Source organism: Crocodylus porosus, unplaced genomic scaffold (genome assembly GCF_001723895.1).
Source record: "Crocodylus porosus isolate Cpor-Errol unplaced genomic scaffold, CroPor_comp1, whole genome shotgun sequence".
In the NCBI taxonomy this organism is placed as follows: Eukaryota; Metazoa; Chordata; order Crocodylia; family Crocodylidae; genus Crocodylus; species Crocodylus porosus.
In genome coordinates, this window is record NW_017728948.1 from 44032749 (window position 1) to 44049475 (window position 16727).

Sequence of the window (16727 nt, forward strand, 5' to 3'; positions counted from 1 at the left end):
TTAGCTTGTTAAACTGTCCCATTACATCCTAATGCATGCATAAATAAAATTTAAGATAGATAATGACGTAGTAACAACAGCTTCTGAACAAAAGGAAAATCTTAAAATATTTGGGTATTCAAATATATTTATAGGAATAGGAAGGATTAATCACAACATCTAAAATTAATAAGTAGAATGATGAAAAGTACATGCTTTGATCAATGACAGCAACTTGGCTTTTGTGATGCTATCCATATTATCAGAGTGCTCCTGTGAAGATGATTACTAACTAGTTCTGTTGTTATGCAGTCTTTAAAAAATATGTACAATATGGAAACTTGACGGATGCTCTTTATCACTGCACGTTTAGCTAATGGGATATGTAGAATATGTAAATAGACCTAGAAGTAAAAAGCAGCATTAGCTAGGATTTTCACACTTTTTCTAGAGCTATTGGAACACAAGCCCTGCATCTGCTGGCAAGGTGCCCTCTGCACGCCTGGCAGCAGCAAGGGGAATAACTCCACTTTTGGACCACAGTTTGCTGAGCCACAGCATGGAAAGGCTGGGAACCTCTGGTTTAGGGCCCCACCCTCTCATAATCCAGCCTTGTCTTCTCTTGTTAATTTCTTTTTTTTGGCGGGTTGTGTGTGAGATGCAGCAGAGATACTAGAGCTGCCTGACAACAGATTTTGAGTCAACATATTTACTAAGTTTTCCTTGCAAACCTTGCTTTAGGATTTTAAAATTAAATACTAAATTCGGCTGTTATCAGTCTCAAGGTAGAAAAACCCTGACTGAAATTCACATACCTGGTTGGTGTGAAAAAGTCCATGTCTGTTGACTTTTGGGACTCAGTCTATCTTGTTTTATGAGACTGCATTAGGGTTATGAGCAGGGATCCTAGTTTTCCACGGGGGAAAAAAGCAGAAAAATCTGTTTTAAAAATGAAAGTCTCCACTTAAAAATGTCTTTCCATAACATGCCAGAAGTGTGGTGCCATGTCTGATTTTATGTTTGCTGTTGTTTATGCCTTTCAGTCAATCAGTGGCACCCCCACTCTCCTGCCACTGATTTCTGCGGCAAATGGAAAATGAGGCTTTCTGGTTACAAGGCAGATAGATGGTAACTGACCTGATAGAATGAGGTACTTAAATATTTTAACTTAAAATGTCAGGATTCATAGTATATAGAGATCAGCAGCCATCATTTCATACAGAAATATACTCCTGGAGTAGTTTGTGTATATGCCTGTGCATCATTAAAATTTTCTTCCTTTTGATGAACATAGTGCTTCACAATAGATTGAGTCTATTACAGGTGTCAGCAACTTCTTGCAAATGAGGGCTGTGTCTTGCAAACAGGCCAGTACCATGAGCCACCATTCCCCTGAAACTACTCTAGTGCCAGTGAGCAGAAGCTGCAGGGAGGAAGAGCAGCCTTCTGCCTGAGCTGTCACAATGGGCTGGGGCACCTGAAAGTGACTGGCATACTGCTGGCAAAATGTGAAGTAGATGAAGTGGTCAAGGAATCGGCACACCCTTAAAAAAATGCAGACGGGATGAGCCCTTCCAGGCCTGGATCCACTCCTTGTGTGGACTGCATCTGGCCTGGGGGCTGTAGGTTGCTGACCCTGAGAGGCTTGTTAGATTGAATAACTGCATGTTGTGGTACAGAACAGATTTCCTCAAAATGGTTTTGATCCTGGAAACATACCAGTGTTGCCAGCTGTCAGTGATTCTGCAGATGGCCTAACCAGTTCATACAAAATCAGATGTTAAGAAACCATGAGCTTGACTGAAGATTGTTCCATTGTAAGAATGGGGCTGGATGCAGGTGTTATAGCTTGAAAGAGCAGAGCTGGTGTCCAAGCTGGAGTGTGGCTCAGCGCCCTGCAGGGAGTGCTGCTCCATCCCTTGCCTGTGTCCTGCCTCTGATGACTTGCTTCAAAGGCAGGCAGGGCTGCATGGCCCTGGGCACTTGGGGACACTGGGCAGGACAGGGAGGGGGGCAATAGGGCCAGCATGGAGACTCAAGCTAGATCCATGTGCTGGGTGTTAAACCGTCAAATGTGAACTCTACCATTATCCCAGCTGGTGGGAAGGTCATCATAAAAAATAAGGGTATTGGGGCTAGCACCTCAGGAGGTCACATCTAGTCCACCTCCCCACGTGGAGCCAGCCAGGGCCATCCTCAGCTCCATCATCCCAGCCAAAGCTGTGTCTCGGTGTTGAAAGCCTCCGAGGACCGAGAGTCCACAGCTCCTCTGGGTAAAGGTGGCACTTCCAGGACACGAGCCACGTCTGCGGGAACGGTGTCAGCAAACACGGTTGTGGCAACTTGTGACTAATAAACTGCCAGTGAAAAACAGAAGATGTTCTGCGGTTATAGTCGGATCCAGGCCCAGGCTACAAGGGAGGCGGGACAGCAGTTGTAGTCGCGCATGAGGTCCGTAGGCAGAGACTGGGCCATTGCCGGAGTCCCCAGCCCGCCCTGCCTTACCGGGCCGCTGCCCTGCGGCCTCCGTGGCTGAGGGCTGGGCCGGGCCCGCGCCGCGGCCGTGGGAGGGGCAGGATTTCCTCGCAGACGCGCGGCAGCTCTTTGCACAGAGCAGACTCTGCTCCGCCGCAGCCGCCGTCTCTAGCCGCTGCTGCTGCTGCTGCTATTTATGTGGGAGGCGGCGACCGGCAGGAGGCAGCACCTAGGGGCCTGCTCTGGGGCGACGCGGAAGCGGCGGCGGCAGGTAGGGGCAGCGCCAAGTCCCGCCTGCTCCGCGCGCAACAGGGGCCCAGTCCATCCGCGCCCCGCCTCCCGCCGGGCGCCCGCGCGTGGGGCCGCTCCGTGCCCACGCGGCAGCGGAGCGGGCGGCGCTGCGGAGCGTCCCGGGGCCGGTAAGTGTCGGCGCCAGACTTTGCTGCAGTCCCGGGCGAGCGCTGGGCCGGGGTGTGTGTGCGCGTCTGTCCTTCCCTTCATTGCACCTGATTCGCGCTGCAAGTTTGCTACATCTCAATCTGGTTTCCAGAAGAGACCGGTCCGAGCAACAGAATCTCTCGAGCTGGCCCTGGGCCGCTCGAAGCAGACAGCCAATGCTGGTGAGCCGTGCGGGTTCAGCTCAGGATGTGGCAAACTGGGCCAGCAGCGTGACTTCAAAAGGGGCCTGGTGTAAATCTCCAGAAGCTGCCCCCGTGCCCCCCCCTACTGCCTGAGCAGGGTGTTTAGGTCCCAGGGGTGTAGGTTGTAGCCGTGTTGGTCTAAGGACATAGGCAGACAAGGTTCTTAGGGTGAATCTGATATCTTTTATTAGACCAATGCAAATAGTTAGAAAAATTTTTTAGCGAGCTTTCGGATTTAAATACCATTCAGGCTGAGGAAGTCTCTTTAGTTGTTTAGGATCTGTCCTCTCAGTCTTGAGGCCTGCTGATAAAACAAGGTCTTACCTGCATCAGTAGTAATGTGCAACACAGTTCAGCTGGTGTTGGGGTTTTGCCTGCGGGTTGGACTGTCACTGCCACTGTCCAACAGACGTGTAGCTGCCCAGGTGGTAGCTGTAAAGCAATCCAAACTGGTGGAAGAGGTGATTGTCTTTTATTACACCTACTACTAGATATTTGTAAACAGATTATTTTATTTATTTGCAAGCTTTTGGACACACTCACCCTTCAAGTATTAAAAGTGGGCATTGGTACTAGTGAGTGGTTTCCACTGCAAACTGTTGGAATCCTCTGTCTGTGTTACTGCCTTGGCTCTTGCTGAATCGGGTGCAGCTACACCAGCTCTGGGGAATGGTACAGCATTTGTAGTGCAGGTGTGGTAGTGTAGCCTGGCCACTAGGGAAGGAAAACTGTGTCAATTTTACAGTACCTTGCAAATATTTCTTTACATTCCCATGGGATATGTGGTGTGTCGGGAATGTCAGGCATCCAGTTTCCTCCTTTTTTTTATTCTTCCCAGTAAGAAGCCCGTATCTCAATCATTTTGCCTTAAACCCATGAGCCTTGCTAGTGATACTCGCACTGATTTGCAAGTCACATGTGGCTCTTCAGTTTATCACCTATGGCGCTTCTCAGGAAATGTTATAGAGGTTTCTGTGTTTTGCTTTTACTGTGCTTTTCCCGGGCTAAGGGGTCAGGGGAGCAGATTGCCCCCTCAGGATGGAGTCTCCCACAACAAACGCCTTACATTTTGTCTTGGGGAAAGCGTGGGTGGTAGCTGCAGGTGAGCATGTGTTGCCTGTGGGAGCTGGCAATTCAGCAGGCTCTGCTGGAGCAGCAAGAGGTGCGTACCTGCTGCTCAGCTCCGGCAGGGCAGGGGTCTTGGTGCGGCGGGCCCTAGGGCTCTTGACCACCTTGGTCCATGCCCCTGACTGGACAGAGTGGGAGGTCCTGGAGTCCTCCCTTGTCCTGAAGGGAGATGGTGGTCTACCCTGCGGCTCCCAGAGGAGAAGGGCCTGGCAGTAGGAGTCTATCCCTGATGGCACGCAGTCTCTGGACTGTGGCCCGGAGGTCCTCCAGCTGGCGCACCAGAGACCCCAATAGGGAGCAGACCTCATAAGGGGAGGTGGCCATGCTCCCGGGCCCCAGAGCCTGAAAAAGGGACAGGCAGCCTACGCAGCCGAGAGCCAGAGGCTCCATCTGCATGGAGCCCGGAACCATGGGCTCTGTCTGGGTGACCGTCTCTGAGGTGTTGGGGGGGGCTGCAGAGCCCGAAGGGACCTGAGGGGTGCAGCATGTGCCCATCTGTGGCGTGCTGCTGGTAGGCAGGCTGGGCCTGAGTCTGTCTACCCTAGGGCGCTCTCAGGCTGGGTCTTGGGTCCTCTCGCTCGCCCTCCTGCGTGAACGCTGTGCTGACTCACGCAGACAAGCACACCTGTTTCCTCAGCCTGTTCGTGTGGCTCTCTGGGGGGCTGGGTGAAGTAGGGGCCTGGGCGGGGGAAGACCTGGCCCAGCTCCACACAGCTGCCTCCTGCCACCACAGGTCCCGCTTACCTCTGGCTGTGCTGGGGGTCATTGGGGGGGCTCCGTGGCTGCCGGGGGGTCTCTGGGGAGCTTTGGGGGAGCAGGGGTGCAGCGGGCTTTCACCTGCGCATCTCTTGCTGCTTCAGAGCCTAACTGGGGCTTTTTTGCTGTTGGTGCGCCCTTTTAAACTATGTACTTGCGCAGTGGGCCTACTGTTGTTGAAGCTGCTCTCAGGCAAGGGGGGGGCCCTGCCCGGGCTTTGGGGTCCCTGCCCTACTGGAGGGGCACTGGTGACAGAAGGCAGGGAAAAGTGACTCTACCAACTGACCTTTTTGTAAAGTATATTGTGCTGCTTTCACTAAAACTGAAATGTCCATTAGCCCAAATGAGTTCCTAGGCAATTTAAAACTTGGTACAATTTTTGTATAGTCCATCTTGCATTTAATTGTTTCTATTTGTCCTAATGTATATACCAGTGTAAATTGCATGAAAATCAGAATCATTGTCTTCTGTCAGGCGAATCTACGATCTAATCTGGTAAAACATTTAGACATGTTGTAGTGTCTGAAGAGGTTATTTGTATTGTTAAAGTTTTAATATGCGCTTCAGTTTACCTGATTCATATTATCTTGTCTGGTTGCAGGGAGTTAACTGAGTGAAGGCGGTCAAGAAGGAAACAAATTGGAAATGATTGAATGGCAAAGTTAAGGTGGTTCAGGAGACTAGGAGGAATCCTTAGGAAACAATGGGAAAGTTATTCATTGAGGAATGCCCATACCTGGCTCTTAGCAGTATGGCAAGATTTTTTTTTCCCCAGACCTTGGCTAGGGTCAAAGGAGATAGTACCTTAGTTACTCAAATCCTAGCTAAGGTTTTTTTTTCACACTTAATGTGGGTGGGGTGGGGAATCTCATCTTAGATTTGTGCAGCCCAGGGCTGCTGCTGTAGCCACCACTGTTGAAGCCTGGGGTTGGGGCCAGATCTGTGGCTACCACCTAGCCAGAGCTAGGTCTAGAGCCACTATATGCTTTGTGGCTGGGGCTGAAGCTGGAGCCAAAGTCCCCACAAAGGGTAAGTGGCAGCCCAAGGGGATGGGCAGGCAGTGGGGGGGGGGCAAGCGTGCCTGCCCCCTGGCTACTGCTTTCTCCACTGTAGTGGTGAGGAGGAAGAATTTAAGATACCCCCGCCCCCAACATATTAGATTCTGTATGTGGAATCTAATATACTGGGGGTGGAGAGGAAGTCTTAAATTTCATGTATTTTGGATTCGGGTAAGTATGGTATGTCCTTAGAGATACTAGTGTAGTTATGAAAGCAGTTGACTGAATTGCTGGGGTTGCCCTTGGGTCTCACTGGGTACTGACAGGGCTACAAGTGGAGAAAGAGAAGAAGCATGCTGCAGCATGCTTCTTCTCTATTTTACAAGTAGGAGGTGGGAGTAACTTTGAATGGAATTTACTACAGCTTGCAAGGGAAGATTAAAGCTTAGGGTAGTAGCATCATTACAGACAAATTTTGTCATCATTACAGTCTTTCCCTTTGCAATGTGCGAAAGAAGAATTTTAATGTTTTGTTTTGAAGAGGCTGTTTTAGAGTCACTTTAATCAGTCACAGTTGCAGGCTTGGGAGGAAAAGCGCTTTGTGGGAGTCAAACACATTTTGGGCCTGTCTTGTTAACACAATTGATAAACAGGGATACAGCAGCCCAAACATCCAGTTTAGTGTTCAGGTTCACTATCTTTATCCCTCTGGGTGGAAGCATACACTGGAGGGGTGATTTGAGAGGGTCTCAAGGGGTCTGTGGCAATAGTTGGCCCTTTAACCATGACAGATGTGTTTAACTTAAATGTGAGTAGACCCATTCATTGGCTTAAGATTTAACATGCACCTAAATGTAGTAAGATCAGGTTTTAAGGTAGCATATACTTTTTACTTTACATTTAATTAAATTGCATTCATATCAGTAACGTTAACTTCATAGAATTTTGGATACCATTTGTACACACATAAAGATAAGAGGAGGATGTGGCAAAGAAAGTGTGGTAATGTGGAAGGGATGAGAGAGGCTGTTAGATATCTAAAAGTTCATCGTTTGGGTGTTATTCTGAGTCCTGTTTGGGACTACTAAAGCTGAGCTTGGTGCATCTGTTCTTTTATTGCCATTCATCATTCAAATGCCAGAAGTGATAATTTTTAAAGAAGGCTCCTTTAGCAAGTAACAGATATAGGTACTGAAGTGGTTTATATTAATATTTGCAAGGTACTTTTTAAAAAAGCAAGTGGAACCCATCTTTCCGTTTAGATCCATTACATTCTAACAGTTGAGTTGAACTGTGACAAAACAGCTTGCTTTTTAATATTGTTTAGACTTGGCGTTGAATAGGATATGTTGCACTCTTGTAATGTGAGATGCCTCTGGTTTACTTTGCAACACTTTATAGCAGGGCTGTCCAACTGGCAGCATATAGGCCATATGCAGACCCTGAGGGGTTAATATGTGCCCCTCAGGCTCTTGGTTCAGACAGTGTTCTCCACTTTGTTCTGCCTCTGGAGTCCCCAGACTCCCCCTGCCTCCTTGAGCTTCTGCCTGCCCTTGATCCACAGCTGAGGGAGCACATGACTAGAAGGCTTCCGGGATCTGGGGGCTCTGCACAGCCTCGGTGCCGGTGAAGTGCAGTGGAGTCACCCACCATGTGGTGGGGAGTGGGAGACTGGCATGTTGCAGTGTTTTCATCTGGTAGGGTGGAGGGCACTATGTGAGGCCTATCTGGGTGATGAGAAGAGGGGCCTGCATGGCATGTCCATGTGGAATAAGGGGATGGAGGAAGCTTGTGGTTTGGGGACTTGCACAGCATGTCAGCAGCTCCATACATTGTGATGCGGGGTTAAGATCACATGCTGCCACTGAGTGCCATGCAGCACTCACCTGGGTTGTGTGCGGCTGGGGGTGCTGCAGCCCTCAGTTGCTCAGAAGTTGGACAGCCCTGTTTTATGATATTGGGATCATGGAGTACTGTAGAGTGTAACTAGAGGTAGTCGCATTGGCCGTGTTTGTTACAGTCTAGAAATTCACGGTCTGCTCAGGAGAGACGCATTTGAAATTAGAAGTTGGCACAGAAGACTTTTTGCTAGACAGGCATATGCAAGCTTCTTTGCAAGTGGCATTTGCTTACTCAGGAGGGATACCTTGTTACATTAACTCAAACCATTTGCAGAAAGAAACATCATGATTTGAATATTGGTATGTGGGACTAATGAAGGATTTAGGGTTCTGCAGATTTATGTAGGTATCTTCTGGTTTTCTGGACTCTTGGAAGATAACATTTTTAAAATGCAGATTTGCAGAATTTCTACAGCTTATACTATTGATTCTCATATTTTTTCATGATGTCATTGATTTTCAGTTTAATTTATTGTTTCTCTACATCCAGATTTAAAAGCCATTACTTGAGTGGTTCTACTAGTGCAAAGATATTTAAGGATTTTGTTCTGTTCAATCTACTAAATTTGATTTAGAGGAAATCCTGAACTCTGGTCACAGGATCAGTGTCCTGGGTGTTTAAATTTAAGATACTCATGTCTCATTTTGTATTTCAAAGAGGATGATTTTTGTTCTGGTCAGTATTATTTGTCAGAGTATCTTCTTTATTTAATTGAGAGTGATGATAAAAAATAGACTTTAAAAGATGTTTTTCAGATTTCAGTATACAGATTTCCCATGAAAATTACACATTTAACAGCTTTTATGAAAAGAGAAACAGCAGATTTCTCTAGAGATTTTTTTTTGTCTCACAAATGCAGTGCTGTGCTGACAAATCAAATTGGTTGAGTGGAAACACTGGGCTAATTTTGCCCTGTTGCACACATTAACCATATTGATTTCAGATGAGAACAGACTTCACATACCCCTATTATGCTGAGATCGTGCTTGCCATTAGGTAACAAAGCTATAGTTGGTAAACTCCATTTTCATGCTTTTTGAACAGTTTTGCCTCCTAGAGTGCTGAATGAATCAAAACCACCTAGGCACTTGTATTTTCTCTGTTAACAACAACAACAACAAAAAGTTTCACAGTGACTCAATAAGATAAGAGACAGCTTCAATTCCCTATTGGTTTTCTCTCTCTTTTGACAGAAGCCTTTACAAGACCGCAGTGATAAGACTCCTACTGAACTTTGTATTGGTGAGGAAAATGTATACAGTAGATGCTTTCTGAAGCTGAGGTCTTCTGCTGTACAAGTGCACCCTATAAAAGACGGCTTTCTGGACTGTTCTCCTTGTCTGTCCATTGAAGTCTTCTGCAAAATCTGCAGTGTTTTAATGTAATTTTAAATGAGAATTTAACTTTTTTGAGGTGTGCGGAAGGTGGGAGGGGTATTGACTTCTAGGCCAACGGTGCTCAACCTCTGACCCATGGGCCAAATCCATTCCATGGAGCTATGATATCTGGCCTACAGGGATCTCCATGGGTCAGAAAAAAATAGCAGCTGTGAAGTGGGAAGCTCTCCATAGTGGGTTCTAGCCTTGCCTGGGTCATTGCTGTGCAGCGGGATCAGGGCCAGGCTTATCCCACATGTTGAGATCTGGCCAGGCTACTCCCTGCCCCCTCCCTGCATCTGCATAAAGGCCACTTCATTCCCATACCCATCCCCTCCCTGCAGTCTGGATTGGGGTTGGGCTGCTCCTCCCCTCCCCCCAACAGTGCTGCTCTGCCCTGCTCCCATTATCTTCCAAAGGTCCGATAAGGGCTGCTCTACTCTTCTCTGTGTATCCAGATCAGAACCAGGCTGCTTCCTTCCCTGCCCCCCACTTGTCTGGATCAGGACTGGACTGTTCCCTGCCTTTGCAGCAGATGGATCAGGGTCAGGCTGCACAGTCCCCTGTGGCAGGATGAGGTTCTTTTACCAGCCCCATGTGCTGCCTGCAGCTGGACCTGGCACTGCTCATCTGGCCCAGGGGGACAAAAGGTTGGGCACCACTGTTCTAGGTTATTAGCAAATTCAGGTTGCTTTATTTTTTTTTTTTGTAGGCCTAAACTGTAGGATTCTCTTGGTAAGCTCTCCAGTCCTAAAATTGCTTACTGTAAAACTATTAAAAGATGTTCATCTGTCTAGTATCCAGAAGTTTTAGATGCAAAAGCTATAAAAGGTTCAACACCTGTAGCTGTCCAGATCTTGTTTTTCTTCCTGTAAAGTAGGTACAGTACTATGTTTTTTGGATGTTTTCAAAGTATTGTAAAGTGTCCCCATCCCCAAAATAATTGTTTGCGCTCTCTCTTTTTTTTCTTTCTTTTTTTCTTTAAACAATAAACATTTCACCTTCCTTCCCCCAAATCTTGAAATATTCACTCCAATTTTCAGGTGGTTACAAACTGATAGAAGCTTTTCTAATTGGTTTGTTTTAATGGGAAAATACAGGACAAATATATGGAAAATTTGCACAAAAAAGTGTGAATTTTTTTTTTTTTTAATCAGCTGCACAAAGAAACAAACTTTGCTGTAGCCATAGTACATAAAGCAATGAATGCATTAGGGTAAGTTATCATTAGTACTAGTATATTTTAACATGTCTGTTCAAATGAAGTATTAAAGGAGGGAGAGTACTCTGGATTCATGGTGTAGCTTTTTATAGTCTTGGAAGACTGAGAAAGTGACAGAAGACTGGAAAGTCTGGAAGTAAGCTAGTGTTGTTGCTATGTTTTTTTTAAATGGGTTCACTTGGGTAATGTGGTTGTAAATGTACAGTTCCTCTTTAAGTCCTGCCAAAATATGCAGGACAAAATGTGCTACTGCTATTTTTCTGGGACATTGCACTGTGTGTCTGTAAGGTTATAGGTCATTTCTGGGACAATCCAGCCAGGGTGTGACCTTCCTGATCACCTACTGGTGGAGGAGCAGAAATGCAACATGGAAGGATGAAGTATGTAAATGACTGCTGTTCCTGTTTTGATCAAGGTCAAACCCCAGGATAATCAGGTTCATGGCAAATGCCTCCTGGGTTAATGGATTAAAAACCTGTCTGCTGTGTAGAAAAATCACAAAAATATTTAAAGGAAGGGTCAAAGCATTCTCTGTAGTAAGAGTAATAAAGTATGGTTTTAAACAATAAACAATAAGGCAGCTAACCAGTGGAATTAAGTAGTATCAACTTAGTTTTAATAGTAAAGTTTAAGTCAGAGTTGGATTTTTTTTAAATGATTTTGCTCTGGTTCAACCACAGTTATTGGAACCTGAGTGGTACTTTGTTCCAGGAAGTCCTTTGGCCCATGTTGTGCAAGAGCTCAAACAAGATTATCTCAGTTTTTCTTAAAATCTATGAATATTTCCAGTAATGGTGATCTTAATTTATAAAGAAACTATTCTAAATGATTGCTAGAGTAACTCCATGAACTTTTCCTTTTAGAATTCCTCTACTCTGTAGCTGAAGGCACTGTCCAAATATCTTCATTCCATGGAACGGAAACATCAGTGAATGATTCCTGGGACCTTTACTGATTAAAACATGGAGCCTATAACATTCAAAGTTAAAAAACTTCCAGCATCCAGTGATACTTCGGTGGATTTCAGTCTCCAACTTGTTGGTTCTTTACCTGTGCACACTCTAACCACCATGGCAATGCTTCCTTGGATTGTGGCAGAGATCCGGAGACTAAGTGTGCAGTCTACTAAGAGAGAACCTAACGTCAGCCAAATCCGGCTTTATGTTTCACCAGTAAGACTACGATGTGAACTAGACTCAGGCAAAAGCCAGCAGTGGGATCCTTTGATTTGTTCCAGTCTGTTCGAATATAAGCCCCAGCAAGTCCTTAAATTGATTCATAACAGCCATGATCCAAGTTACTTTGCTTGTCTGATAAAGGATAAATCGGTAAAACAGCAGAGCATCTGCTATGTATTCAGAGCTGATGATCAAACAAAAGTAAGTAAAAAGCCATTCTTCAACTTTGCTACGCTCTTTGAGCTATTGGTATTTTAAGGATGCAATGTAGATGCATAAGAGAAGTAAATACCTTGTGTTTCAAAATGAGGTAGTTCCTGTGGTGTTTGGATTTCTTCATTGCCATCTGAAATCCTGACCTTACTTTTACAGACTAAGACTTGTTCTTTAAAAGGGGGTTAATTTCACATGCAGCCAAAATTTTTGCATGGACTTTTGGACCATCCACAGGGTGTGAAGTTAGAACATATGTAAAGCTTCATAGGACTAGGGCCTAATTTGTTTTATTGAGCTAATTAATTTTAGTTAGTGATATGGGTTGAAATGCTAAGCCCCACTGAAGCCAGTGGGAGTTTTTCTATTGATGTAATCAGGGTTGGGTTTTCACCCATGAGCTTCTGTGAACTCCCTTTTAATCCTATGTTATAAGAACAGCTTGTGTTCCCACTGAAAAGACTATAGTGTTAAAAATAGGGAAATAAGTTTGTTCATCTTATTTAAATTAGAGCTACTAAAGCCATTGCTTGCATGAGTAAGATGACCAGAATTTGGCATTAAGCTGTTGCATTTGGTTAATGACTGATTTTTACACAAAGCCAGTGGCATATCCTTCATCACTGGATTTAAAGTTCTAGTAACTAAGTTTGGAAGATCTTGGGTTGGGACAAGTCTTGTATGTATCACTCACAAGGGTAGTCCTAGTAAAGCACTTGGGGGATGGGAGGGCGGGGGATGGGGGTGCTATGTGTATCTGTACCTCATATGAAATTTAGCTGTTTGCCTACCTGGTCTGAAACAAGATAATAAGTCTTACAGATCATATCTTTATAGAAGCTGTTAAAGCTAGCCTCCTTCCAGATAAAGACAGCTATGATAGAGTAACAGTCAAATACAACATGCATCATCAGCACTTAAGTGAAATAACCCTGTTGGATTAAAAATGCAGGATACGTGATTTACACATGTAAGTGATGAAAATTGGGAGTAGGTATTTTAAGACTTGAATAGGAAGAAACTGGTAAATATACAATACAATTTGCTTATGTACTTAATTATGTGAGTTTATGCTATCATAAGCATTATGGTGAATAAACAACACTGATCATACGAAACACATTTCCTTATGTTTAATGGAGTGAAAAACAGAATGCCCTTTCCACTTGCTTGATCAAACTCCTGGAGCTGTTTGAAATAAGAAAGGGAGGGAAGCAAAACGTAAGATTTTAGAGGGCAAAATTTTGGGGTTCCCATCTTTAGACACTAGGTCCAAATCGCCAAAAGCATGCTGGTGCCTGACTCCCAAGAATATCTAGAGGGAATTTCCATTGCTTTTTTTTTTTTAGTGAGAATTAAGCAGTTAAATACCTCTGTGCATCTGTGTCCTGGTGAAGGATCGTCGAAGGTGCCATAGCTCTAGAAATCTGTCTAGGTGCCTCACTAAACTCGGGAGTCCTAAATTAGTATTTATTGTTTGTCTTTAACAGTTTATGACTGTTTTAAATTAAATGCATGAAGAACATTTGGGAGCAGGGATTCCCAGGGTTGTGCCCTCCCCACTGGTTTACAGGTTCCCTCACAGGCAAAGAACAGCTTTTTGAGTTCCACCATGAGAGAATATTATTGGATTTTGTATATGTTCAACTAGGAAAAGAGAGGGAGATTTGCATGTAGCAGGGTGGAATTTATCTCCATTTTGTTCACAGGAGAAAAAAACGAAGTAAAGGTTAAACTTGTGGTAGGTGTGACTCAGGAGATCCTGCTGCAGGCCATTAGATCTCTGAGGATTTTTTTTCAATCCCTGCAACATTTCTTATGAGAACTCAACTAACATGTCCAGATTTAGATTGGGTTAGCAGGATCAGCTTCTTCTCTTGTTCCTAAAATGGAAAAAATATCTCTGTATTTGTTTTCCTTGTTTATAGAAAATAGATGCAGCAGTCTAGGTTCATTTAGCGATATAGTTGAGGTATTTATAAAAAAACCCCTGTAAAATAATTCTAGTTCTCATACAGGTATGTAACTGTTGTTTAGCAGTTAAATCTCACTGAATAAATGTATAGAAGCTGTTTTTTTTCTGGAATTGTAATAAAACTTGGCTGTATTGAAAAATTTTAATTCCACCAGTCAGGGTCATATAATGTAATAAATTTAAATTACAGTAGGTTTAATAAATTGATCTTCCATTTTTTTCTCATTAGTCCCAGACTTCCTTCAAAATATTGTACTGGTTAGAGGTGAGACATCTTCATCACTTGCATCTCTGCTGATAACTCTGGGAAAGGTTCTAGCTGATGTAGATGGAGCTTCCAGCCTACTTGCTTTTGTCATCTTGAATGACAATAAATCTAGTTTGAATGTAGTCATGAGCATTCAGTCTTTCTCAAACCACTCTTGAAACTGTCTCACTACCTTGTATGAGAGAATGTTAACATTTGAATGCAAGGCCATTGGTAAAATTATTTAGTAAATTTGTGTGAAAAATTGACATACATGCTTTGTGTGTATGTGTCATCTATCTGTTGTTGGGTATAATATGTATTATACACAGTGTGCACATATACATATACACACACTGTGTATAATACATATTATACCCAACAACAGATAGATGCACACATACGCACACACACAGCATGTATGTCAGTTAACTATCTAATTATGCACAGGCTGAGGGGGGGGTGTGTGTCATTCATATATACAGGTCACAAAAGCCTTGGATGCAGGTGTTGCTGTGGATGTAGTCTTTCTGGACTTCAGCAAGGCCTTTGACACCGTCTCCCACCCCATCCTCATTAAAAAATTGGGTGACTGTGGCATTGATGCTTACATAGCCAGATGGACTGCAGATTGGCTGAAGGGTCACGCTCAGAGGGTGGTGGTGGATGGGTCATGTTTGACCTGGGGGGAAGAGGGCAAAGAAGTCCCCCAGACGTCAGCCCTTGGGACCACACTGTTCAATTTCTTGACATCATGGCAGACCCTACAATGAGAGACTGTGGGACCTGAACCTGTTCAGCCTTCACAAGAGAAGGCTGAGGGGGAACCTGGTGACTGTCTATAAACTCACTAGGGGGGACAAGAAGGGTTTGGGAGCGACCTTGTTTCCCCTAGCACCCCCTGGCACAACAAGGAATATCGCCCATAAATTGTTGGAGAGTAGGTTTAGATTAGATGTCTGTAAGAACTACTTCACAGTTAGGGCACCTAGGATCTGGAACCAACTTCCAAGGGAAGTGGTCCTGGCTCCTACCCTGGGCATCTTTAAGAAGAGGCTTGATGCCTAACTAGCTGGGATCGTTTGAGACCAGTTCTTTCTCTTGCCCAGGCAGGGGATCGGACTTGAAGATCTACAAGGCCCCTTCTGACCCTACTTCTATGATTATGATTCTGTTGCCACCTTGTGCCCTGTCCTGCAGCTCCAGGTCCAGATCCAGTACAGGACATGCAGCAAGGACCAGCATTTAAGGAGGTAGGGTTGCATCAGTTCAGATGGGCGAAGTGACCTTGCTTGCCCTCCTGCTGCTGATTGCCATGTCCACTAGGACCCAAGGGCCCCAGATTCTGCATCAGGCTGCTCCCTCTCTGGCCACACCAATGGGCCAAATAGAGTGGCTCTATGGGTTGGATCCAGCTTGTGGGCTATATGTTTGACACCACTGCTCTATTTCAAACATTGCTAAGATCTATGGTTTTTAAAGGTTTCCCCAGCTGTTTTTTTTTTTTTCCTCTTGGCCTGGAGTATTAGTTAGACAATCTATAAGCTATACAGACAGTGGATTTTTCTGAAACCTTAAGCTCTTATGCTCTGGGTTTAACTACTGCAGATAATGAAGCGACTCCAAGCTTCTAGAAAAATAGTTATCTCTGTTTGACATACATAATAAAAAAACAAAAAAAACTCAAGAAATCATCTTGGCACAGTAGAAAATTCACTATCTCAAGTTGGTCTTATTAGACAGCTTAGAGCGGCTAGGTACTGAGTGGGCATAGTGACTCATCAAGAGGGTCCCTGTAGATCAGAGTGAAGTCTCATATATTAGGATGCAGACTTGCCCACTGTCCCTTATTTTAGTCCCACCATGGCATATATAATACAAATACAGTATTATTGTAGCTCTGTTATTGAAGGTTCATGACAAAAAAGCAATGAAAACTTTTTGAAGAGTTGTTTGTTTTGTTTTTGAAGAACTTTTTCTGTCCTGCTTTTAGGATTTGGTGGATTGAGAGGTATGGTGAACTGAAGCATTGCTGTACTGCAGTTCTTTGTGCCAAACCTTTCTAGGAGGGGATGGTAAACAGAACTCCTTAGTTCTTCCTATCGCTTCTTTTGAGCACTAGAGTGGAAAAGAAATGAATTCAGATAATGATAAATTATTAATAGAGCATTGTCACAGGGTAATAGTCCTCTACTGCTACAAAATTGCCAAGTCTCATGAAAAACAATGTACTAGTAAAACTCCATAGTTTTATTCAATTTAGGAAACCGATTCCAAATCCCACGAGTCATTTTTCTTTGTTATATCAAATTATTTGTTTCATTTAACTGTTTAGATTCTTTTTATCAGACATGCTTGGTATAGCAAGTGGAAAATTGCCCACTTTATCATTATTAATCTTAATAAAGCCTTGAGCCTGGTTTAGATGTAGGATAATTTGTGCCCTGTTTTACTTAAAGGCCCATGTAAAGCCATTACTTTTAATGTAAAGCCGTGAATTTTAAGTAATTGGTGATAATTTACAGGGATCCTAGTTTTCTCTGTTTAAAAATTGTAAATTCTCTGATAAAATCACACATTCTATGATTTAAAAGCCCAAAATATGTGTTTTTCCATGATTAAAATGAAATGCCACTC

The 16727-nt window shown here is 44.1% G+C and overlaps 1 protein-coding gene across 6 annotated transcripts in view; it reads left to right on the top strand.

Moving 5' to 3' along the window:
* Positions 1-2794: 2794 nt before the first annotated feature.
* Positions 2795-16727, top strand: part of TBC1D1 (TBC1 domain family member 1) — a 178849-nt gene continuing 164916 nt past the window's right edge. For all 6 annotated transcript variants that reach the window (XM_019552947.1, XM_019552951.1, XM_019552950.1 and 3 more), the window contains exons 1-2: positions 2795-2873; positions 11341-11856. In XM_019552947.1, coding sequence (XP_019408492.1) covers positions 11440-11856 — 417 coding nt within the window. In that variant the 5' untranslated portion in view covers positions 2795-2873; positions 11341-11439. The remainder of the gene's footprint in view (positions 2874-11340; positions 11857-16727) is intronic.